Source organism: Ziziphus jujuba, chromosome 4, assembly GCF_031755915.1.
Source record: "Ziziphus jujuba cultivar Dongzao chromosome 4, ASM3175591v1".
Lineage (NCBI taxonomy): Eukaryota > Viridiplantae > Streptophyta > Magnoliopsida > Rosales > Rhamnaceae > Ziziphus > Ziziphus jujuba.
Window position 1 is genome coordinate 22867492 of NC_083382.1, and position 25997 is coordinate 22893488.

The 25997-nt window shown below is 27.2% G+C and overlaps 1 protein-coding gene across 1 annotated transcript; it reads right to left on the reverse strand.

Moving 5' to 3' along the window:
- Window positions 1-11751: 11751 nt before the first annotated feature.
- LOC107417150 (1-aminocyclopropane-1-carboxylate oxidase) lies at window positions 11752-13180 on the reverse strand. Its single transcript, NM_001323868.1, is given in 4 exon segments — window positions 11752-12177; window positions 12304-12637; window positions 12748-12974; window positions 13071-13180. Coding segments are annotated over 4 exon segments (960 nt in total). The 5' UTR covers window positions 13176-13180; the 3' UTR covers window positions 11752-11883.
- Between the last annotated feature and the right edge of the window lie 12817 nt (window positions 13181-25997).

Below are 25997 nucleotides of genomic sequence, written 5' to 3' on the forward strand. Positions count from 1 at the left end.
AGTTCCATTAGCGGTTTCCAAAGCAGAGGGAACAGCCTGACGCTTCTCATGCGCAACCTCTTTGACATGGGATGCTTTAGAGGCTTCTTTCCTCTTCCAGATTTGGCTTTACTGGCTTCTTTAATCTTTTGAAGCTCTAATGGGTCCATATCAGCGACAATTCTCTCATTAGCCATGTGAATACCGGCTCTTTCAAAATTCTCAGTAGTAAGAATCTTGGGTAAAGAAATAACTTCTATGGATGCAAGTTGAACTAACATTAGCCATGTGAAGACCAGCTTTTTCAAAATTCTCGGTAGTAAGAATCTTAGGTAAAGAAAGAACTCTTACGGATGCAAGTTGAACTGAAGCTGCAATTTGATCCTCGGAACACTTTAGAAGAGTGTTCAAGTTAGGGTCTGCAATTTGATCCTCAGACTACTCCGGAAGATAGTTCAAGTTAGGGTCTGCAAAGAATAATATACACAATCAAAAACCAATAGAGGGAAACTCGCATGTCAAGGTGCAAAATGGCATAGAAGCTTACCAAAAAAATAAATTCCAGTTTGTCCTAACTGGCCTCGAATCTGAGACCTCGCAACCCCATTCGCCCGAAACAAAGAAATATTTTTTCTTCCAATATTCGTCACCAGAAGAACTATCGGTGATAGTCCCAAAAATTCTCTCTTACTTCATACCAAAATAGAAGGGTATTTACTCACAGGTTAATGTTATAAAGGTTAATCAAAATTTGAATGGTTAGGAGAATATGCAATGTGTTGGGCATCAATTGGCCAGGAGAAAGATTGAAGTATGAAAGGAACCCATGAATAAAAGGAGGAAGACGAAGACAAAGACTTAAGTCAAAAAAGTATTCATACATGCACACACAACTAGGATGACGCGAGGGTGCGTGTTCTTCCTTTATGGCCGGAGTTAACCTAACCGAATTAGATACCCTATCTCTAGTTTGGATACTGCTTAATGCATCTACAGTTTTATAAATAGAAATAAAACTATTTGGATCGGCCTTCTTGTTCTTAGCCAAAGGAACAAATTCCTCATCTCCCTTACCTTCTTCGAGTTCGTCGAAAGGGATTGGATCGTGATTATGTTTCGTCCTGGTTTCAGCCCAAGAGGTGTATGAGTCATCACTTGAAAAAGACATATCACTACTACTAATGGGTGAATCCCTATGTTCACTAAAGGTTTCAACATTGTCCTTTGGAGTTGACATCTTAAGCCGGCAAAGGAAAGCAGATGCACAAAAAAAATAAAATAAAATAAAATAAAAAATTATGGCTAGAGAACTAACTAGGAAATCAAAAGGAGCACCAAATGCAAAAGCGACTCGATGACAAAGGGAAGTTAGAAGTTCAAGGACCCACACCATATCTTCTTCAGTCACGCAGTTTCTAGAAAGAAATAATAAATTTCTGGTTAGGGCTCCACTAGCCTCCACAAAATGTTAAGTTACGAAATAAAGAGAAAAGTTTTTTCATAACCTTTATGTAAGCTTATGACTGTCCTCTGTGCATCCAACGGTTGGGACTGTTAACATCATTTTAGAGAAGACTGAAAAGATGGGAGTCAAAAGGCATCGATAAATGAAACACTTAGAAAGGTTACAACTCTTTCAAGTGACATAACTCTACACTCGCAAGAGTTCAGGGAGGCTAACTGTATGGGTAAAATAATTTGATAGGGACATGTCTCAAGACACGTAAGCAAAGTTCATCTAATAAGCAACCACGTCAACAGTAACATCCTAATAGCTACAATGCCTCGGTTTAAAAGGGATGGCTCGAGTCAAAAGTCTAATACATCCGAAATAATTAATCTTAGGCATCTTAGTCGAGGCAAATTATCCAAAGGTAAGACACAATATTATAGGATCTGATTTAAAAGCAGAATTACCTGAAGGAAGTATAGACATAAAAACAATACTTGAGTAAATATCGGGATTTTCGAATCCTAAAAGAAAGGAGAATCTAATCAAGATATATCAAAATCTCGCAGAATCATTTCAAACAGAATTCAAATGGAAGTCAAAATGGGACAACAGAATTCCCAAAAAATGAACCTGGGATATTATTATCAACCAGATAATATCATCCAATTCATTATTAAAAAAAGAAAGAGGCACCCCCATTAAAGGTACACCAGAAAAAATACAATCAACTACAGTTATTGAGTAAAAATTACAGCATCAACTGTGAGTTTGTAATCTGACTTGAGTGTCGGAGTGCCTTTAGCCTGTACCACATCGATGCCAAGGTTACTTTGCTCTTGTGTCTCTTGTTTTTCAGTTCTATAACTTACATTCCAGTTGCCACGTTGGCATTTCACCTAGCTAGAAGTTGTCCCAATTTCAGCACCAACAACACTGATACAGACCAGATACGATATCGTCAATCCAAACCCGTAAATTATCATGTGGATTCGTGTCGTGTGAGATTTTGTCATACCTAATGAAATCCAGTAATCAAATCGTTTTCTCTCTTCTATATGGCACCTTAAATGTCAAAATTACCTTCTTCAACTTCTAAATATAAATAAATTTCAATAAAAGATAAGCTATTATTAAATTAAAATTTTAAACTATACAATATATATATATATATATATGAGAGAAGGATGGACTGAATTTTCAAAAATGAAATATTCAACTATCATATATAATAAACAAAATTTCTTAATCCATTTTTTCAATAAAATTTACTTTTAACAATTTTGTTAATTAATTACTGTCCATGGCGGCTTTGGACACAATTTCTTTTCTTCAAGGGAAGATTGATGTTAAGTCAATAGTCTATGCGGTCAATGCACGACGGAAAAGTCAAATTCAATCAATCGGAAAAAATAATCATCCACCATTAAAACCAAACCAGCAAACCTTCTTCTTCCTCTACTAATCAAAACCTCCCATTTGCACAACCAACCAAAACAATTATAATAAAAATAAAAAAAAATAAAAAAAAAACCACCCTGTCTTCCATTTCAATGTTCCTCTTCTTCATCTTCAATGTCTTCCTTCTCTCTAATCCATCACCATCTTCTGCTTAGAACAATAAATCATCATCTTCCTCCTTTTCCTTCGCAGACTTCCCATGGAGCCCGACCGACAAGAAAACACTTCTCTCTCCCAACTCCGACTTCACCGCCGGTTTTCGACAACTACCCAAAAGCCTAAACCTCTACACCTTCTCAATATGGTACAACAAAATCCCACAAAACATCATCTTTGTTGTTTGGTCCGCCAATCCCAAATCTCTTGTGGGTAGCTTCGGCGAACTTGTCATCACCAACTCCGGTGAGCTCATTCTAAGAAATTCATTGAGGGTTTGAATTTATTACCAGGAAATGATACTGGTGGGAATTCCAACACCTCCACAAATGAATTTAAATGAAAATGAAAATTTTATATATATATAAATAAATATATATTAATGTGTGTGAGAGGGAGTGAGAGTGAGAGCGAGAAAGAGATGAGGGGTCCATATTTTTTTGGGGTAAAAAATAAAGATTTGCACGTTTTTCTATACATTAAATGGGTTGCCAATAATTTTTCAAAGTCAAATTACATTAAATGATAAGGCAAATGAAATTACACTAAAATTATGGGTATAATATGTAATTATACTAAACGTGAGGGGTCTAAATAGAATTTTCCCTAAAAGTATCTATGATTATGTTTGTTAAAAAAAAAAAGAAGAAGTATTTTTACAAAAAAAGCACTGATAGTGCTTCTCTTAGAGCTTACTTGAAAGTATTTTTTTATAAGCATTTTTTCTGTAACACTTATTTTGCATCACACTTTTGTTAATAAGGCTCTATTTAAGATTGATGTTGGAGTTTAGAAAATGATTATTAAAGAATATAAAGCTATTTTAAATATTAAATTTTACAAGAATATATTCTCTGCAACTATTTTTGCGAAGCAACAAAATACTACTTTTAAGATTTTGATTTTAGCTTCTCTAACTGTCCATAATTAACACACAAATTTTAACCTTTATTAAAAAGTTAATATCTTTTTTCTCCTAAATCTATTGTTATTCTACTGAGCAAAGTTATAAATTTATTCTATTGGATTTTGGATTCTGATTGATTATGTTAAAAAATAATTTTCTATATTTTTTTAACCATTGATAGATTATAAACAGTATGTATGATAAACTTTTTTGTTTTTTTTTTTGGGGGGGATCAACATTTGCTATCGTTATGATGAAAATAAAAATTGTTCTAAATATTTTGCAATATATATTACATATAATAATAACAAAATTAACACTGCAAATTAATAATGAGATGATAATAAGTAATGTACTTTTTTAGTTATTATATACAATAACAACATTTTAACTGTATTATTTACTAAACATGTAAATACTAATTTTGAATTATATAACAATTATGAAATAATATTTTATCAAATATTTAACTGATTATTTTTGTAGCAGATTTTTTCTTGCAGTACAACTAAAGTTGATTTCCTTAAAAATTACGGCAATACCAAATCAAACCTGAATATTTCATAAAAATAAATGGTAGAATATTTGGCTATAAACAATAAAGAAACACTTTTAAATTTATATTTGATCTTTTTATATTATAATTAATGCATTCAATGCCTAATTTTTTTTCCCCCCTCTAGAAATACTTATTTGCAGAAGCACCACCTAAAATGCTTATTTTTTTAAAAGCACTTCCTAATATTTTGGCAAACATGTAATCAAGCGTTTTTTCCCTACTTTTATAGACTAATTTTAGCTCCAAAAGCATTTCCAAGCCCACCTTTAGAAGCACTAAGGTTGGTGTTTCTCTAAAAAAGTGCTTAAGGATGCACCAAAAAAAAAAAATAAAATAAAAATAATAATAATAATAATAAAAGACATTTAGTTCATTAATTAAAAAATAAAAATGCCAAAAATAAATTTAAAGTATTTTTATTGCGTATAATTAAACATTTGATCATTCATTTTATGAAATACCTATTAATAGAAGTGCTACTAAAATAAATATTACGAAAATAAATGATTATAAAAAAAGTACTTCCAAACACCCTATTAGAAATTTAACAATAAAACTTTCAAAGTGCTCTCCACAAAAATGAACCCTGGTTAAAAGGGAAAGAAAATACTTTTCCTTACTAAACGGACTAACTTTAGTGGGTAGGAAATAATTATTTTTATAATTGATTATCTAATAAGTATATATTTATATATATACACACACGATTAGGCTATAACGGGATTATTCTCAATTTTTTAAGTTTAGGATAACATCGAATAAGTTAAATTTCTTGAATTTGATGACTACTTATCAAATCTAAAAGCTCTAAATGATTAGACTTGGTGATGAAAATGTTGATATTGATAGAAATATCTAAGTTATGATTTTATGAAAATGTTAGAAAAATTACAGAAATTACAAATATTTAATTTAAAACTTAGATTTATGCATATAAGATAATTAATGTAGTAAAATAAAGAAAAAATACAGTAATTAGAATAAAATGGTAATAACATAATCTATATATTGAAAATTATTGTATATAAAGTAAGTATGGTGTTTTTTTTAGTATGTGTTTTTTTTTAGTATCAAAATATAGTGTATTTGATAAATATATATATATATATATATATATATATATATATATATATTATCAATACAAAAAAGCCCTTTTGGAGGTCCAAATTAATCATAATATCCATACGTTTGTTGATTATAACAATATGCATATCAATTAATCATACTAAAGAAAATTTTCATGTAATTGTGGATATGCTAAAAATGTTTCTTTCTATCAATTCTAACTATCTATCTAACTATAAGGTAATATAAATTTCCACAAGAAGTTTGGTATTTGATTAAAGACATGGAATAGCTAGAGACACCAACACCATAATTATTGTAAAGATTATGTGATCTTATATGACCAATAAGATATAAAGTTAGAATTTTGAATTTCTCATGATGGAAAACAACTTATATATTCAACCTCATTGTATCAAAAGAATGAGACAGATAATTTTTCTCAACTTTATTTTCTAACAAAATAATGATATCAACTATATTACATGATAAATAACGAAAAAAAATAAATTCCTATTGGAGATGGTTGGTAAACATTAATATTTGGTTGCTCAAAATCGACATTTATGATAACCTTGATATTATTGATAAGTCGTCAATATGTCCATAAAAATCCATATTTAATCCTCAATTTTCGTCGATAATTTTCGACATCATCAATATATCATTTGAGGAACTGAACAGATATATCTTACACCCTTTTGTTGGTGTTGAGCCTATGGAAATTTCGATAATATCAACGATTTTTGCATCCATGAATGGAGCTATCTATTATTTAAAAAGTGAAGGTATTTTCATTGGACCTTATTATAATATATATATATATATATATATATATATATGCGAATTTGATACACTAAGAGACTTTAAGGTCCAGTTTGGGAAATATTAAATTTGAAAGGAAAATTGATTCTCGACATTTAGTTTTTTAGAATTTAATTTTTTGATAATTAATTTTTCTCTTGATCTGTTTGATGAGTAAGAAGAAAGTTGAAATTTATAAATAAGTAAATTTAACATTGTATAATAAATTAAGGACAAAAATATATTTTAAAAAAAATTCAAAATTATTTTATTTGGAATTTTCAAAATAATATACATAGATGGAAACAATTTTTTAACATATTTTTCTGCATTGGTGGAAATCTAATTTCTTGGACTCATATTTTTCCACTTTACAATAAATATCCAAATAAAAAAAAATCATTACTTTTTTAAAAAAATTAAATTTTTATTAATTTTATATTTATCCAAACATGACATAAAAGATATATGGAGAAACACAACCATAAGGTATTTGACAGGTGTAAATAGTTGTCTTTCTCCATAACTGCATATGGTTGTCTTTCTTCAAAAATCTTTTATAATTTTTTATGATATAAAAACTGTAAATATATATATATATATATATATATAATATGAACTAAATTACCTATATATATATATATATACACCTTTCAATTAAAATATGAGAATTCAAACTTTTTCATTGATTAAAAAATAATAATAATAATTTTGTGATTAGATTGTCTGAGACCATAAAAATTTATATTTAGATTCGAGTAATGTTAGTCCGAAAAGATATATATCAATATCTTTCCACTCTATATTCTGAAAGTAATTATTTTACGTAAGTTTTACATAACACATTGTGGGCGTCTTACCGACAATTGATTAAAATAGGGGTGGACGACTGGAAGGAATCCATTTTTTCACTTTTTCGAATACAATACCCTTTTTTACTTAATTTGTTGTCGGTTTTCCTTTTCAATTTTTTGTATGTCAAAGCGAAAAAACTACCTTTGTGTCATCTTTCTTCTTTTTTTTTTTTTTTTTTCCCTCCATTTTGCACTCTCGTTGAAGAAAAATCGTGATTCTGCTTGAAATGTTTAACCTTTAATGAGACAATCTTGTCCCATTAATCTTTTTACGATGTAAAACAAAAACTGTGAATTTAAAAAAAATTGACCCGACAAAGCCTTTTTTAGCCACAAAATAGAAAAAGTAATGAGATTCTCCTCCATTATCCCCCATTACATGCTCATTATCTAAACTTCTTTAAAATTTTGGATTTTTTGGTTTTTTGTCCGCCATCTGATCCCAGTTATGATTAAAAAGCTAAAAAGGGTGTTTGTCTACCGATGGAGATCGATTCTCTCTCTCTCTCTGAGACATTATCTTATTTACTTTTTTTTTTGGGGGTTTCATTCATCATCACCAGCTGCTCCACTCACAAACACAATAAGTTGAAAGCTTATGTGGAAGTTAAAGAAGAGTCTTATAAAGTTGAGATTTTTGTGGAATACATTGTCAGCTTGTTTGGGAAATGAAATCTCATAGCAAATCATTAATTCTTTGACTTTCTTTTTATGGCCATCATGAAGTTTCCTGTCTTTAAAGATATGCATATTCGACGAAAGAGAAAAAAACTAGTCTTTTTTATTTAATATGCCGGTTGTTTTAGACATAACGAGAGACAACTAGACATATATATATATATACATATGTATGCCTTTCTTAATAATTAATTAATTTACTTTTGCATATATTATATACATACATATATATATATATATATATATATATATATATATATATATATATATATATATGGTTATGATTTAGCAAGCTACTTAAATTTTTTATGATTGACTATTTAAGAATATAATCAAGAGATCATATAATGCAATATTAATTTATGATTTTTTTTATTTTTTAATATTAATAATAAAATAAAATAGACATTTTAATAATAATTAATTAATTAAATTATTACATAACATCTAAATAATACTAATTTTTTTAAAAAAATAAAATTTTTTTTTCTTTCATTTATTATTATACTGTATCGTTATTATGCACTACAAAGTGAAGTGTATAGTTTACTAAATCAATATATATATATATATATATATATCCAAATATGTTTCATTTGGAATACTAGCTTTATAACGTGGGCCTACAGCCCTCCATATGTTGCGACCAGAAAAGTCACTTCCCAAAAGAAAATAAATAATAGCGGCTACAATTGAAGTCGGTGCATACTTTTCCTTTTCTGCACCGTGTAGAGAAAGTAATTAATTAATGGGATAATTGAACTTTGACATTGTAAAATTTTTAAAATTTTAAAGTTATGTGATTTTAATTTTAAAATTTAGAATTATGTGAATTGAATTTTTAAGTTCTGAATGGGATACAAATTGATCCAATTGGCCTATGAGGTTAATAGTATTAACATCAAAATTTTTAACATGCCGATGTCATACTAATGTTATAATTCATTTTTGAATTAAAAAAAGTAATATTGTTATTTTTCTACTTTATATTTATGCTTTTTTTATTTGATAGTTATATCATTCCTATTTTACTTAAATTAAAATATCCTAGAAATAAAATATTTTGAGATCTAAAATTAGATCAAAAATAAAAATAGAAATAAAGTAGGATCTATTGGTCTACAACTATTTTTATTAGATAAAAAATTAAGCAAAATAATTTTATTAAAATATCCACTGTCAAAATTAAATATTTTTGAACCTAAATTTTTTTTATATTTTGGTTTAATACAAATATTACAAAATGAACCCTAAAAATAAAAATTAGACCAATGCAAAAAAATTATGGTTTTTCTATTGTTTTTATTAGACTAAAATTTGTATTTTTAGTTTTATTTTTATCTAATTTTAGATTAAAAAAATATTTACTATTGACTAAGCACATTCTAATTTTATTTTTATTTTTTTCTATTTTTGGTCTTTTTTTTTTTTTTTTTGATCTAATTGTTTATGGTTTGGGCATAAAAAATTAATATCAATTTTAAAATTATTTTATTTAATTTTTGGTCTAATAAAAATATTTTTAATAGACAAAAATTTCTATTTTATTTTTATTTTTATTTTTGTCCAATTTTAAGTTCAAAAATATTTAATTTCTTGGATAGTTTAACTTAAATAAAATAGGAATGAATATGGTTTTATAAATAAAAAATTCATAAATATAAAATAAAAAAATAATAATTTTTTTTTAATTTTTTTTGTTCAAGAACAAATTATGATGTCAATATCATATCAGCAAATGAAGAACTGACAACATCTAACAACATCGATAATCTCATTGGCCAATTAAACTAATTTGCATAAAATTTAAAATTCGATTTGTATAATTTTAAATTTCAAAGTTCAAATCGCAAAATTCTGGTAAACTGCTTTTTTTTTTAATAAATTGCTATTTTAGTAATTAGCATTAGCTATAAATAAGTATAATTAAAATTTTGGAAGCAGTTTGATGATGATTCTACAGTACACTTATTTTGTTAACCTCAACGGTTTCCCACCATCCAATTATGGGAAAGATTGGTTTAGATGAACTTACCTTGCCCTTTTTTTTCCTCTCTCCTTATCATCCACTTTTCCTCCCTAGCAAACAATTATTAAGGCCTTTTTTGGATTGATTTTAGAGTCTCAAAATTAATTGTGAAACAATTAAAAGAGCTAGTTTAGATGTTTGAAAAAAAAATTAAAATAAAATATTATTCTAGAAGAATATAATCCTTTAGAAACTAATTTTGAGAAGCGGAATAGTGGATAGCATTTTAAATTTTAATTCAAAAAATACTATATATTACTTTTGGTGAATGATTGTTAATAGAATTTACATGTTAAATAATAATTTGAATAGATATTATTAAAGGATTTCTTTTATAATTTTAAAATAAAAAATAATAGAATAAATATTGCGATTAAAAATTAACTTATAGGATGCTGATCCTCATCAAATAGCAAAACTCTTTTAATTTTGACTTTTCCAACAATCTCTAATATCTATTATTAAAATACCAATTTTAAACATCATTTATCAAGCTAATATTATTTTATTAATTTTTAAAAAGCTGACATTTTGGAAATTATATCAATAGCAAACATAGCCTTATTATCGAACAATCAAAATGGTTTATGGAAAATCTTTTGTGAAATATTAATTTGAGTTTATCATGTATACCTTTTTCGTTTTTCTACTTTTTAATGAGGGTATTTTGTGGATATATACTTAGCTTGTATCCTAGTACACAATGTATCCAATTATCGTTTTTTTATTAGATAGTACGATAATACTTGAGAAGACTCGAAATAATAATTTTTTCAAGTGATTTAAAAGATTATGATTATAGTAAATGGGATAGGATATTGAGTTGAAGGTGCTTTATAGTTACACTTCCATTATAAATTCGAAAGTGATTATAAAAATATGATTTTCAGAATAATTATTCATTATTTCAAAATAATATGATTGTATGAACTCGATCTTTCCCTTCTTAAACTGTCATATCAATTAAAAAATTTAATATGATTAGCCATCTTATTTCCTTTGGAAACGACAAAGAAAAATTAAATGAAAAGTATGGAAACACCAGCTTATTGGAAACGAAATGTTTCCTCATAACTATGATAAACTGGTCCCAGAATTTGCAAAAATTTGCTAGGATGGTAATCATAAAGCCTACTCTAATTTGGTCCTTTTTTTAATTATTTATAATTATTTTTTCTCTATGGTCAATTATTGGAATCCAGATTCCATTCATACAAATCTGATCTTGTATATATTATTTTTGTTTGCATAAATTTCAGCAAGTAGCAACTATTTTTAGAAAACTAATAGATTCTGGTTATGGCAGAGTCTGGAGGGCTGCAGATATTGCTTAATTCGCTTCATCTCCTTCTAAACTATATTTATATAATATGTATTTGTAAGAATTTATTGATTTCCAAGGTTGGGTCTTGAGTAGTGAATATAAAATTAATTTAAATCTGGTGGAATCCAGTTTGTGTTGAATTCTTGGAAAAGGAAAACTAACTATACCTAACAGTTGAACAGAATGAAACCACTTTAAAAGTAAATGTTTACTATATATTATATTAGTTTGCCTTAATTTCATGCATATGACTTTATCTACGAGATCCATCCACCACCCATATCAAAAAATTAACAAAAATAAATAAATAAATAAATAAATAAAAAAGAGAGATTGGAAACAGTGGAGTGAATAAAAATTCTTGAAATTTATTATTAAGAAACCAGGTATAACTTTGGTTACTTTCTACAAATAGCAAATTGATTCCCACAACAGTTAAACTATGGCCCTCATCTTGTTTTTCTCTGTTTTTTTTTTGCTTTTTCTTCAACCGGTCTCTCTTGCTCTAAAGAAAACACCCATAAGTAGTACTTATTCAAGCAAATAATCTAAATATAATATCATAGAGCAGATAGTATATTTATATCTATATATATATATATATTTATCCTTCCTCTTTAAGCTGTAGCAATTGGACCCAAACCAACATTAGTTTCCACTGCTTTCATGGCTTTGAACCTTGGCTCTTTGGGCTCGAATTTCAACGCAGTATAAAGCTTCATATAATCTTCAAAAACAAATTTTGGGTAAACTTGCTTCTTCTCCTCTGCTTCTTTCTCGACAAGGACTGGTGCAGGGTAAATAACAGCATCACTACCGGGGTTGTAGAATGAAGCTATGGACATTCTGGTACCATTTGTTTGTGCAATCACTCTGTGTTCTACACTCTTGTATTTCCCATTTGTTATAACCTGTAAAAAACATATTTTTCATAGTTCAGATTTTCACTATCTTTGTTTTTTTGGGGTATTAAAAAAAATAAAAAGACAAATTTTAATTTGGAGTTGGATTTGTTTATTAAAACATGGAGGGCTTACCTCAAGTTGATCGCCAAGGTTGACTACAATGGAGTGGCGCATAGGAGGGACATCAATCCATTGACCATCCTTAAGTAGCTGGAGGCCGCTGACTTTGTCATCCTGGAACAGCAAGATGATGCCACCTGCATCTGTGTGGGCTCGGAGACCTTTGATCAACTCCGGTTTTGGGCATGGTGGATAATTGCTCACCTTGGTTCCAAAAGTTGGACCTTTTGATCCATAGAAGGCCTTTTTCAGATACCCTTTTTCAAGTCCAAGATTCTCACATAACAGGTCTAGTAGTTCCTCAGCTAGTGTCTCCAATTTCAAAGCAAATTCCTTCATCGCTTTCCTGTAGAAAATTAATTTTTTGGATTTTTTTTTAGAACTCTGCATTGTGTATGATTTATCAACATTTTAGATATCTGGGAATTTTTTTTTTTTTTTTTTGGAAAATAATACCTGTAATCATCATGGAGATCTGGAATCTCTGATATGGTAGAAACAGGAAGGTGGCGCAAGAAGAAAGTGCTTTCCCAATCCATGTCACTGACCTCTGTCTGAACAGCTTCCAAACCTTTGCTTGCAACAAGCTCTTTGAACCTCTGCTCCATGCACTTCCTGTAATGCTCTTTTGTCATCCTCTCTATTTTGTCCATAAACTCAGGGGCTATACCATGATTCACAAGCTGCCAATTTTTGTTTTTGTTAAGATAAGCACCAGAATCACCGTGCCAAAAGAAAATAATGTGCTATAACATTAAAAAAATAGCTAGCATTTTTACCTCAAAGAAACCCCAGTTCTCACAAGCATCTCTAATCTGTTCCATTGTAGCCTTCCTTCCTTCACCATTGAGATTCTCCAAGTTGATAACTGGGAAATTTGCCATCTCTCTCTGTTTATTTATTTATTTTTCTCTCTCTCTCTCTCTCTCTTTGAAGTTGACTTGAATACTTGTTTCTCTCTCTCTCTCTCTCTCTCTCTGAAGTTAACTTGAATACTTGTTTGTGGTTGTGAAATGGAGTTTGGGTAAGGGGGGGTATTTATAGGATTTTAATGACTGAACAGTGGGTAGGTTTTAGATTGAGGAAGGGAATTATTAGTGTAATTGTATTCAAAATGAGGAAAAAAAGGTAAAAATTAAATAATAAAAAAAAAATGAAGCGAAAGAACATTCAGAACGTAGTGGGACCCTCTATGTTATGGGGCAAGGTGGTGTTTAATTTGTTTGTTGCCTTGTGGAACCATCTCTCTTTCTTCATCTTCCTCTCAAAAGTGGGGGTTTGTGGACCAATGACTCTCTGCAGCTTTGACCAATTTGGGGAAGACTGACCACCAGCCTCCTGCTTGGCTGGTCATATAGTGTTTGTGTTTGTGATGTTGATCAAGGTTATATCTTGGAAGCTGCCCAGCTTTATGGACTTTCAAATAGCATCTTCTCTTTCTCCCAAAAAATATTAAGAAATTAAAATCAAAATTCAATTAATAAGAATCAAAAAAGAAATTGACATGTTGGGCATAAGCTACTTTACTGTGTTTGTTCCTTTTACAATTTTAACCCTAGAATTGGAAGGGTGAAATTGGAAATGTAGTAAACGTAATAGAAAATGACATGCACGTTGTTCAATCTAGTTCAAGACTCAAATTGATGTTTTAAAAGGTGTATGCATCAAGTGATTAATTTGATTCAATTTATTCTTCCAAAAGACAAATAAACAGTGTTATATCTTATATGTCACTATTCAACACCTAATGAGAAAAATCACTATTTCTTTTGGAAAAAATTTAAAATTTAAATTCTCCCATGTCATAATTAAAAAAAAAAAAAAAAAAGCAAAATGAAATCAAGACTTATATTAAAATTTTTTCATTTGTTATTTTTTGTGAAATGGTTACAGAAAACCCGCGATTTACCTAAATTAATCGCGGACATAGCATAATATAATATAAGGTTTTATAGAAGCCAAATTCAAAGGGTAGAATTATATGCAATATGCAATTAACAAATCAAGTTAATTGCAATTATGCATCTTTATTTATTTATTTATTTACCATCTTGAATTAGATTTCTGAGTTGAGAATCTGACTTTCAGAACTTGCTTTGCTTATCGATCGATCTCAGCTTTGAATTAGATAATTTATAGGCTAACGTAAATGAAATTAATCTTTATATATTTGTTATTTAACGTTTGCTACTCCCAACACGTTTTTATTCTTAAAGAATTAGAGTATTTGACAATAACTAAGAAAATTTAAATTGAATGCTAGCAGCAACTTCTAGCAGCCTTATAAATTAGATGGATAATTAGATTTTCCATAAAAAGATGGATTAAGGTTAGAAGGTAGGACCCTTCTAGCAGCCCCTCTACTGGCACGTTCTGGCAGCCCTCAATTTAATTACAGCTCTTTCTTCTTCTTTTGGTTTTGTAACTTTTATTCGCGTGAAAAATACAAAAAGCTTTTTAATTTTCGTTGCTATACTGTCCAGTGGGTACCATTGAATTGTAATTTGGTTGCTCATTTTTCGTGCTCTTTTGCCAGTGATTCTTATACACATACATTGGATTCAACCTTTTCCTTTTTGGCCTAAATTTTCCCTTTCTGCTGTTAGAAAAAAAGGTTATAGACCCTTACTTTAATTGTACTAATGTAGAAAATTTAGTAAAATAAATAAATAAACAAATAAACATTAACGCTGATGACAAAAAGATGAGGACAGTAAGATAATATTAATAAATACATATATATTTATATAATCTCGGTATAACAGGTATAGACGTTCTCTATAGTATTGGATGTAGGTTTTATCTGCAAGTTACTATTGATAAAATGCAATAATTTATATGAAAAAAACAATCTTTCTGTCAAAAGACCACTTATACCTATTATAGTAAACTTGTATGTTTTATATATACAGGTTTAATATAATAATAGAAGCCTAAAAATTTAAATGTTTGTCCTTTTTAAGCATAGATTTAAAAAAAAAAAAAAGGTTATATACATATTCTTTTAAAGATAGGCTTGTAAATTTTGTTAGGGCATTTACTGTAGTAAAATTATCTATATGCAATATTTTTTATGGTGTAGATTCTGATATATTTTTAATTTATGGATACACGAAAAGATGAATTTTTTTTAAAAAAAAAATCATCATCAATATATTACTCATAAATGATAATTACTCATATACAAAAACTGTCATTTTTATATACATATCCACAAGTTAAAACTTGTAGATATTTCATTATAAAAAAATTATATATATATTATATAAAAAATTTTAACAGTTATTTCATTATACTTTAATGGATGTCTAAGTCATTGTATATATACATTTTTTATATGTTGCTAGATATTTTCACATTTTATTTAAAACTATACAACATAACAAGTTTTTATAGTTGTCATTTTGTTTAAATTTTTAAAACTGACTCATTAATTAAATTGACACCTTCAACACTTACAACATTTAAAATTTCCAATTTAAAATGAAAATATATTCCGATCATATCAATACTCTTTTTATATATCAACCTTCTTCTTCGATCTATATAATTTATGCTCATAATTTCCTTCAATTTCTTACATGATCTCATTTTAATTTGTTTTGCTCAAGTCATGAGGTTATTATCTCAAATAAATAAAAATAAAAATTCAGTGTTGTGGTTATTTGATATATTTACGAAAACGAAGAAATTTTATATGTTTTTTTTTAGCTGCCGACGTCAATTAACAAGTTTGGCTACAATCAGATAAAGAATTAATGGGATACACAGGATACTTTTGTGAATTTATTTTGTTCTCGGGTTCGACTTATAAAAAAGAGATAACGTCGGTCTCTCTTGTGGGGGACTACAAGGAAACATACAAGTGTGAACAACATCCACTACTTTCTTATAAAAATTAAAAAAGTAAAAAAAAAAAAATAATTAATGAAGAAAAATCTTCGATATGCTTAATTAATTTATTCAAATATATTTTCTGAACTCAACAAAAGCTGGGTACCACCTATATTCCTCTATACTTCCATATTCATCAAATATTCTGTTGGCTGTAGGGTATTAAATGTACATGTATAAGGGTATAATTGCACCATTATGAAGATTTTTTTTTTTCTTTTTCTTTTTATATATTAAAAAAATTATGTGGTTGTAGTTCATTGGGGTCCTCATTTATTGAGAAATAAAAAGACATCCAAAACCGCCATTGGCCTTTGAAGAATCATACAGAATACATAGAAGGTGACATTGACACCGACCATCGGTTTTGTCTTCACTCATCGGCATTTTAATATTAGTTTCTTTGCAAAGTGATTAGTAGGAAGAAACTAGATTAATTAATTTTAAAAATACGTACCCTGTAGACTTTCACTTGAGGGGTTAAAAAAGCTTTAAGGGAATAAATTAAGGGATAAAAACCCTTTAGTTAGCTAGTTAGGCTTTCTTTAGCTAGTTAGGCTTTCTTTCCCTATCCAATTCACTAATTAAATAATATTTTATGATTAGATTTAGAAGCAAATAAAGTAGTTTCTTTTATGGCCGATCAAATGCCAATTCTATGTGCATTCTCAATGGTAGTGTTGGATAAAGTGGTGTTGAGTTCTTGGAGGCCAACCCAATTTGGACAAATAAACCACTTTAGGAAACTATTGCGCATGCTATGCATAATTGCTGTCTTTCACTATTTGCTACCATATTTTAATTGCTTAATATGTCTATCAGTCTCTTGTAAGTATATTTTAATAAATTTTTTATTAAAATTTTTTATCAGTATTTAATATTTTTTAAAAATTGATATTTAAAGATGTCTTAATGATTTAAATGGATTGGATAAAATACTAAAATATTTAAAAAACTCTATCTAGAATCATTTATATTTAAAAAAAAAATTTATATTTTAATCCTTAAAGTAATCAAAAAATTGAGAAGTTAAATTTTTATAGAAAAACTATCAAAAAATTCTGATAAGTAAGAGAACTCTCCTCTAATGAATTTTGTTTTGGAGACTTATATATATACAATAGATGATAATTTTTTGAAAAACCATCCTACAGTATCCCAAACAAAATTTGTCTAGGATTTCCTGTAGAAGAGATTCTTTGTGTGTGTGTGTATATATATATATATATATATATAGATTTCTTACCGGGTGCGCCTGATGCTCATTATATTTTGTTTGTCTCACATCATAAGATATGTTGTGGATTGAAAGCATTAGACAGCATTTTGCCCGACCTAAGGTGTGTAAAATATGGTGGGGGATGAGATGGGTTTTTGAGGAAATTTATATATATATATATATATATATACACATATACATGAACGCTACTATGGATGAAGTCGGACACCACATAGTAGACACAATCAATTACATCCGTCAGATTTGCGTGATCTGTGTAATCCAACCACTGTGTATAACTGTCCCCCACCAAATGGTTGGCACTTCCCCCATAATTATATATATATATATATATATATATATGTATGTATGGATATATAATATGTATAAGTAGCTTCTTACCACCGAATATGATATTTTAACATAAAAAAATCACTCAACTATTATATATACGAATTCGAAAATTATATTCAAATTTTGATAAATTTTATCATTATCTTAAATAATCTTATACTGTTATATTGTATAGCAGTTTTTTTTGCTTACCCAAATAATAATAATAATAATAATAGTGGCTCCTTACTTTACCAACCCATGCTCTATAAAAACCCGATAATATATTTGGCATATTGGCTGCGTTTATAATTCTAATGTAACAAGTCAGAATCCATTGATTTTGATTATATGTGGGATCAGATTTTTCAAATTATTGGAATATTTAGTGTCCAATGCCGGTTTATTCTCTTTTTCTTTTCTTTTTTTCTTTTCTCTTTCTCAAATAATTACTTGAGGTTGGATATACAGGACAGATTAAGGTTCAAACCGAAAGCTTTATATTGAAACAGGAACACATGCAATCACGGGAATGACAAGGAAAAGTGAGAACTGAATTGTCCGGATATGCTTAATTACATTTTCAAAACAAACAAAGAAAAACCCCACAGATTTTTCTAACTATCATGTGCGTTTATTTCCTTTTTTGCTTGAGCGAACTTTGTCTAAATTAATGTTGGATAATATGTACAAACATTCATAACTTAATTACATATGGATGTTTATTTTGCACCCACCAGATGTGATTCTCATGTGATCGATTCATATACATGTAATAAATAATTCTAAAGGCACCATGAATTTTGTCAATGTATTATCAAATAATTGATAATATGATTATTTAATTATATTTATCTTTTTAAATGTTTACTTATTTCTATATAAATTATGTTAATTAGTTTTTCAACCAATAAAATATTAACATTTAATCATTTGATAGATTTATCGGTGATTTTAGCATTATTGATATATAATTTATTATTATACCATTTACGAATTCTAGATAAACATTAGGATTTTGTACATGCTTCTCTCACAAATCTCCATCTCAGCTCAAATATATATATATATATATATATATATATATATATATATATATATGTATATGTATAAAATTAATATGGTAAGGGACTTATGGATATAAATTGTGAAAGACATAATCACAATTGTCAAATTTATATAATTTTGGCAGATGACTATCTCTCATAATTCATTTTGATAAATTTTTTACCATATCAAAATTAATATATATATATATATATATGTTAAACTTATATCTTGTCTACTTTAATGATTTTATGATTAAGATCTTGGGAATATTATATTTACACCCCTTGAAGATAAATACAAAAATTTCTTGAAGTTTTAGATGAATTATTTATACTTTTGAAGTGGTTTTAAGTTTACCTTTATACTTTTACTAAAATTAAATTATTTTTAAAATCCTTTTGTTTCTTTTTTTTTTTTTTGTGGCAACAATTAATTTAAAGATTTCAATTTTTTTCTTTTTTTTAAATAAATTTTTTTTAAACTATGTGATAATTATTTTTTTTAAATCTATATGATAATTTAATTACATAATATTTTTAAGTAAGTTATATATTTGATAAATACATTTAATTAAATATATTTGATAAATTATAATGCATTATATTTACATTTAACTAAATATATTTGACAAAATATTATTTAATTAAAAAAGCGTATACTATTAAAATTATCACATGGATATTTTTAAACTAAACAACTATCATATAGTTTAGATAAAATGAATTAGAAATATAGATTACTAAAACGTTCAAGTTTTCAAATCAACTTTTGCAAAATCATAAAAAAAAAATAATAATAATTTTTGAAAAAAGAAAACAGAAAACTTTAAAAATAATTTAAATTTATTAAAGATATAAAAGTACTTTAATTTATCAGGGGTAGGAATGGTTTATTAAAAACCTCCGAAATGTTTTACATTTATCTCAAAGCTAGTCTTATAGTTCTATTTCCACTGCAAAAGTTATTAGATACATAACATTCTAAACACTCACATTAAAATTTATTTTTGCTCTTTATACTAATAAATTAGGCCAATTTTATCCTTAATGAATCAAAATAAAACCTAAATACACTACAAGCTGCACTTTTCTTCAGCATCCTTGATGAACCAAAATAGTTTGATGTGTAGAGCCCGATGTTTTTCAGAAAAAATTAAATAAAAATCAATGTATCAACCAGATCGAATTGAAAAGATGGAATGTTCTTCTGTACAAACTCCCTCAGAATAAATAAATAAATAAAAAAAGCTATGGTCGACAAGAAGAGCAATCTTCATATATACCCTTTACAATGAGCGGCACAACTTCCTTGGATAATGCTTCACCAATGTTGAGTCCTCAGAGAAGTCTTTATCATATGGATTGCAAGATTCCCAATGGCAAGCTGGAGATGGGAGGTTTTGAGCGATAGGAACAGTAAATGGAAGAAAAGAAGTGGTTTGGAACCTGGGATTCCGTTATTTGATAATGGTGATCCTGAAAGGATGCTAGAAGATGTGGTAAAGGATGCAAATTCCATGGCGTAGAAGAAAAGTGAGTGGTTAAAGCCAGAGGGAGGGCGATAAGGAAAGAGATGAGAGTATGTTGTTGTATTTTTTTTATTTTTTGTTTTTATTTTTATTTTTTTATTTTTATGTAGTGTATTATTATTATTTTTTTAAGTACGTAAGGATATTAAAACTATTTATGATAGTTTATGAATGGATATTGTTGGAAAATTCAAAAATTATTCAAGTGGGAATTTATTGTTAATTTTTGTACTGTGAACAGAACTAATCCTATTTGACAATTTAAAAATTATAAATTAAATAATTTATTAAATTAATCATCGTGTTTAATATATAAAATTTTAAAATTGATTGACAGCCTAAATGTATTTATTAAATTATTAAAATTTAATATGGACAATGTAAAATCCTACATGAACCTATATATATTGTTAAAATACTTTAAAATTTGAATCATTGAAGTAACTCAATAACTTATTACATATATAAATGGTAAAATTATCGAATCAATTTAATATGGGTTGAGGACCTCCTTTTATTTGTCTTTAAATATTTTCAAATGTGTTGAGATTTGAAGACGCGTTAATAGTTTTTTTATAATTTTAATAATTTATTACACTTGTATATTTTTTAGTTTATCAATATATTTTATATACTAATCATTGAAATGATTTAAAAACTAATAAATAAGATTTAATAGTAAACATGATAAATGATCATCTACTACTAATATTCAATCTTTTTTGAACATTGATCGAGTCTTTTAGACCAATCATATTATGTGGACATGTTTCATTTCCTTAATCTAAATTAAACTTTCACATGTTTTATTAAAGGTAATATCTCGGATATTAAACTTTCACATGTTTTATTAAAGGTAATATCTCGGATATTAAACTTTCACATGTTTTATTAAAGGTAATATCTCGGATACATGGAAAATCACATCGGTCAGCTGTAAGTCTATGAATTTGCACAACTCACAAGACCAAATAGTTGAAAAGAAAAGAAAAATTTCAACGCTAATCATATACATGTTTCGTGAGCAAATAAACTTTCTAATTTCAGTCATTAAGAAACAAAACTGTTATACTGTGATGCTTATATAGAAACGTCATGGTGTGCGGTGGGTATTCACCAAACTCATATTTTTCATGGTTTGCTAAAAACAACCACGTGGCTAGCTTTCGGCATAATCAAGCCAGCATTGTCTTTTTCCAAATGCACCCCACCTTTTAGTGATCTTTTATTTGTATGAATGTGTAAAGTAGCTTTTCTTTTTTTCCTTATTCTTTCATTTGAAAAACATGTCGGATACATGTGCAAAAGGAGGATTTTAATTTTGAGTCTTTTTATTTGATATGGTGGTCATCTCAATTCCGTGTGTCACTTTATGTTCTTCACTCCAAATTTGAAGAGAAAATACTATTTTTTGCCGTGTGTGACATTTAATTTTAGTTGGTTTTAAAGCATGCTTAATTTTTTAGTATATTTTGTTTGAAAATTTCAATTTTTTGAATGAGATATTGCATTACAAGGAAAAGATCGTAAAGGGCTTTACTTTTAATTTTAATTTGAAACTTTTAATTTTAAATAAGCAAGACAAGACTATGAGAAAAGATCACAAATATAAAAGATAAAGAAATTTTTTTTTTATTGATTAGCAGTTAATATTTAAAAGTTAATGTTATATTTATTGTTATTTAGAAAAAAAAAAATTCTACAACTTTCAGAGGCTTTGCTTATCCGCTTTATATATATATATATCATTTTAATTCAATAAAAATTATTATTATTATTATGAAAAAAAAAAGTCAAACCAAATCATACAATTTTAACTGTTAGGACATCCTTTAATTTCCTTTTTAAAAATAAGAAAATTGATTTATTGAAAGAGACCTAAATAATAAGAAAATTGCCAGCGTCATTAATGATGTAAAAACGACGTTATTATATTATACATGTCGTTGGTTATTACTCATCGTCCTTAGCATTACCAAACAAATAAAAAGACACGTCGTCTTAGAGAACACCTTCATTCATATTAATGTTCAACACTTATTTGATAACTCTTTAACGAGTTTTAATGTTGAATGTATATCCATTCTAGTTTTAGTACAAATTGCCAAGTAAGCCATATTCATCACATGGTGACTTTAATATTTGCGTGCAAACAAAGATAAACATACTATATGTATATATATAGATATAATATAATATAATTAAAATAATAGCAAATTCGTAAACAAGTTTTTGCGGTAATGTAGCTAATCTTAGAGTTTAGGCAGCTTTGTAATCACATTTGTTGATAATTTTACTCAAATAAAATAAAATAAAAAGAAAATATAGGCTTCAATGAACTTAATTCTTTCTACGGCTGCTATAATTTCTTGTACGACCTTTACTTGTTTCTGCCTCCAAATTGTATTATTTACTTTTGGAATTTATTTCGCTTCTCTGTTTGACCAATGTTAACTCCCTTATTCACCAAAATAAATAAATAAATAAATTCCTCCCTTTAGAAACAAAGAAAATCTTCGAGTTTTCCTTGAAACTTCTAGGTGTGGAATTATATTGTTCAATGCCTGTAAATTTATCTGGTTATAAAAAATATATATATATATATATATAAAGGATAATGTAGTCAGAGTGCCAAAGTCAATTTCTTGAGTACTGTTTTGGTCTTGAATTTTGATGTGATATAACGTTTCATAGGATGGCTGTTCATATAATATAGATATGTATTATGCTTGTTTTAAGAAATTATGAAGACAAATTAAGATTCAAGATTGGAGAGCAAATTACTCCCAGCAAATATTTGGATGAACATGATCTTTTGATGATGGAAGGAATGTGGAAATTGCATGCTTAACGTAAATCATATTCAAATCGATTTTTAAGTCTTAGAGTTTCAAATATTGTTATTATTATTAATATTAGTGATGATCAATAGTAAAATTATTGCTCATATAATAATTATTAATTGGTAGGATTTAATTATGTATTAATTTTTTATCTTAAAATTTTAATTTGAAAAATTAAATAGTCATTTAAGTTACCAAATTACATATAAATTTCGGTGATAATGATCATAAATGGTGACAAATAATAGTTTTTGAAATTTTAACATTTTCATGCATTTGAGATAATTCTTTTATTATTTCATTTTATTTTTATTCGAGTTTTGTTAAGATAAAATACCTTTATAATAAAGCCCAATTGTAAAGAATAAAAATAAAATTAAAATTTACAATCAAGTCATTATGTAGTATGTTTGCAGCGAAACCTTACAAGTTACAAATAGATTAGATTAAATATAATTTGTTTTATACTTTATGTTTTTTAAGGAAAATAAGAAATGTCTTTGCAAATAATATTGAACTTTGAATTTATTTTTAAAACGTTTTCTAAATTTCTACAACCAAGTCAATTACATTTATATAATTTTAATCTGAATAATTACCAAAAATTATTTTAAATTTGGATTTATATGGAAAAAAATGTTATTATTTTATTGATTGAAAAATTAAATCCAAATATGATTAATTGAATATTTAAATAAATAAGTGAACCTTAATACAAATCAATAATATAATGACATGTAACTTTGTCTTGATAAATTACCTGGTGACATTTTTTTTTTAATAAACCAAATTAATTAGACACACAAGTTAAAAAAATTACTATATTGAATATTCCAAGATTTAATTAAGTTCCATATTTTTCCACAAGCACAAATGGAGATTATAGGAATTAAAAAGTTTAGTTAAAAGCTTGTATTCCGAAACCAGATTGCTGTTTCATTTTTATTATTTTTCATAAATTATACTCTCTTTTTTTTTTTTTTTTGGATAATCACAAATTATAACTCGAAGATTAGCATTTTGTGGTCTCCGACAATTCTGTGCCATTAGTTTTGAAGGGTAATTTTGCTTGACTTTTTATGCTAATAACTTAACAAAATAAAAACGCAAAAAGAGTTCCAAAATTAATTTGTTTCAATTATGGGCATTCATCATTGAAGAGGCACTCCCACACAAGCATGTGGTGGTTAAGCCATTTCTTTCAGGTACCCAAAAATTACAAATTTTTTTTTTTATTTTAGAAAAAAAAAATGAATTAAATATGAAATATGTGCAAATGGGTTTCAACCCATATGAGATTCTAGACTGTTCATTTTCAGCTTAATAAATTTGGGGACCAAACTTCTTTGAAAAGGAAAGTTTCGGGTCTTGTATGGATTACATCAATTGTTAAATGTGGAAGTAGATTTCTAAGGAAATTTTCTCATGAGCCAAACACAATCCATTTAAACAAAAAAGCATAAAACCTTTATTTTTTATTTTTTATTTTTTGGAGACTTTTAAGTTACCCATTCAACACGGAGGAAATGGGACCATTCTACTATTCCAAAATTCATTTGGACCACCATAATTTCCTTGTAAGGAGAAAAAATCAATAGAAGACATAAAACTTTTAACCAGTTTTGAACTTTAAAAAAGAAAGCAAAGATATTTATTTTTAAAAAAATAAAATAAAATAGAATAAGATAAAATAAGATAACCTTTACATTTTAATTAAAAAAACGTTGCAGGAAAAATTGCAATAAAGTTGGTAAAATGGATGGATTTTTCTTTGTTTTAAGGGGTGGTGGATGAAAAAATAGTTAGGAGTTTTTTAAAGAGTAACAAATAGTCAAATAAATAGTCAGAAACAGTAGTCAAAATGTAGGTTGAAAAGTCATGACTATGTGTTGGGATATATTTGGGGGCGATTCGGTGTAGCATGGGAGTTGTAGCAGCCAAAATACCAAGAATGGGGTAGCCTAAGTTGCCAAATCCTGGAGCTGACATGTATTATTATTATTATTTATTTATTTATTCATGTATTTATTTTTTTCTGAGTAAAAACAGATTAAAGTCTTCTTCGTAAAAGCCAGGCTTTTTAGTCCTTTGTTGTCCATTTGCAGCCCACGTTCACCACACTGGTTTATTATTATTATTTTTTTTTTTCTTTTTGGATTTTGGATTTTTTTTTTTTTGTTTTTTTGGTTGAATTCCAGTTTGGATGGTTACGTGAAGTTCACGTATTGAAGTAGAATCAATAAAAGTACTGTATGTAAATCCCACGTAGAATTATAATCATTGAAAGAATATAATTTCCAAGAAGAAATGAAAATACACCCACATGGTGGTGGTGGAAATTTTATGTTGTAACAGGTGGTAATTTAAACAGCAATCAACAAACTATTTACTAGCAATAAAATTGTGGATGACCAACCATCTGCCCACAAATAATATCGTCTATCCAGCACTAGAAGCTTCGGGAGACAAATTAACAAAAACATAACTAAGATTCTAAATAGTGATATTTGTGTCCAAAATATAAAAATATTGATATTTGATAAAAATATAAAAAAATTATGATAAAAATTTATAAAAAAAATATAAATATACATTGAAAACTAATAAAAAATTAAAAATTTTATTGAAATTTTAAAATTAATTAATTTAATCAAATAATTATTAAATGGACCATAACAATTTTTAAAAAAATGTGAATGTATATCATATTTTCTTAATTAGTAGAATTATAGTAAATGTTAATGGATATAAATATAATATTATTGATAAATATAAAAATACATATATAATAAAATTATTTATTAATTAAAATTTATAATACTAATTACATTATAATTTA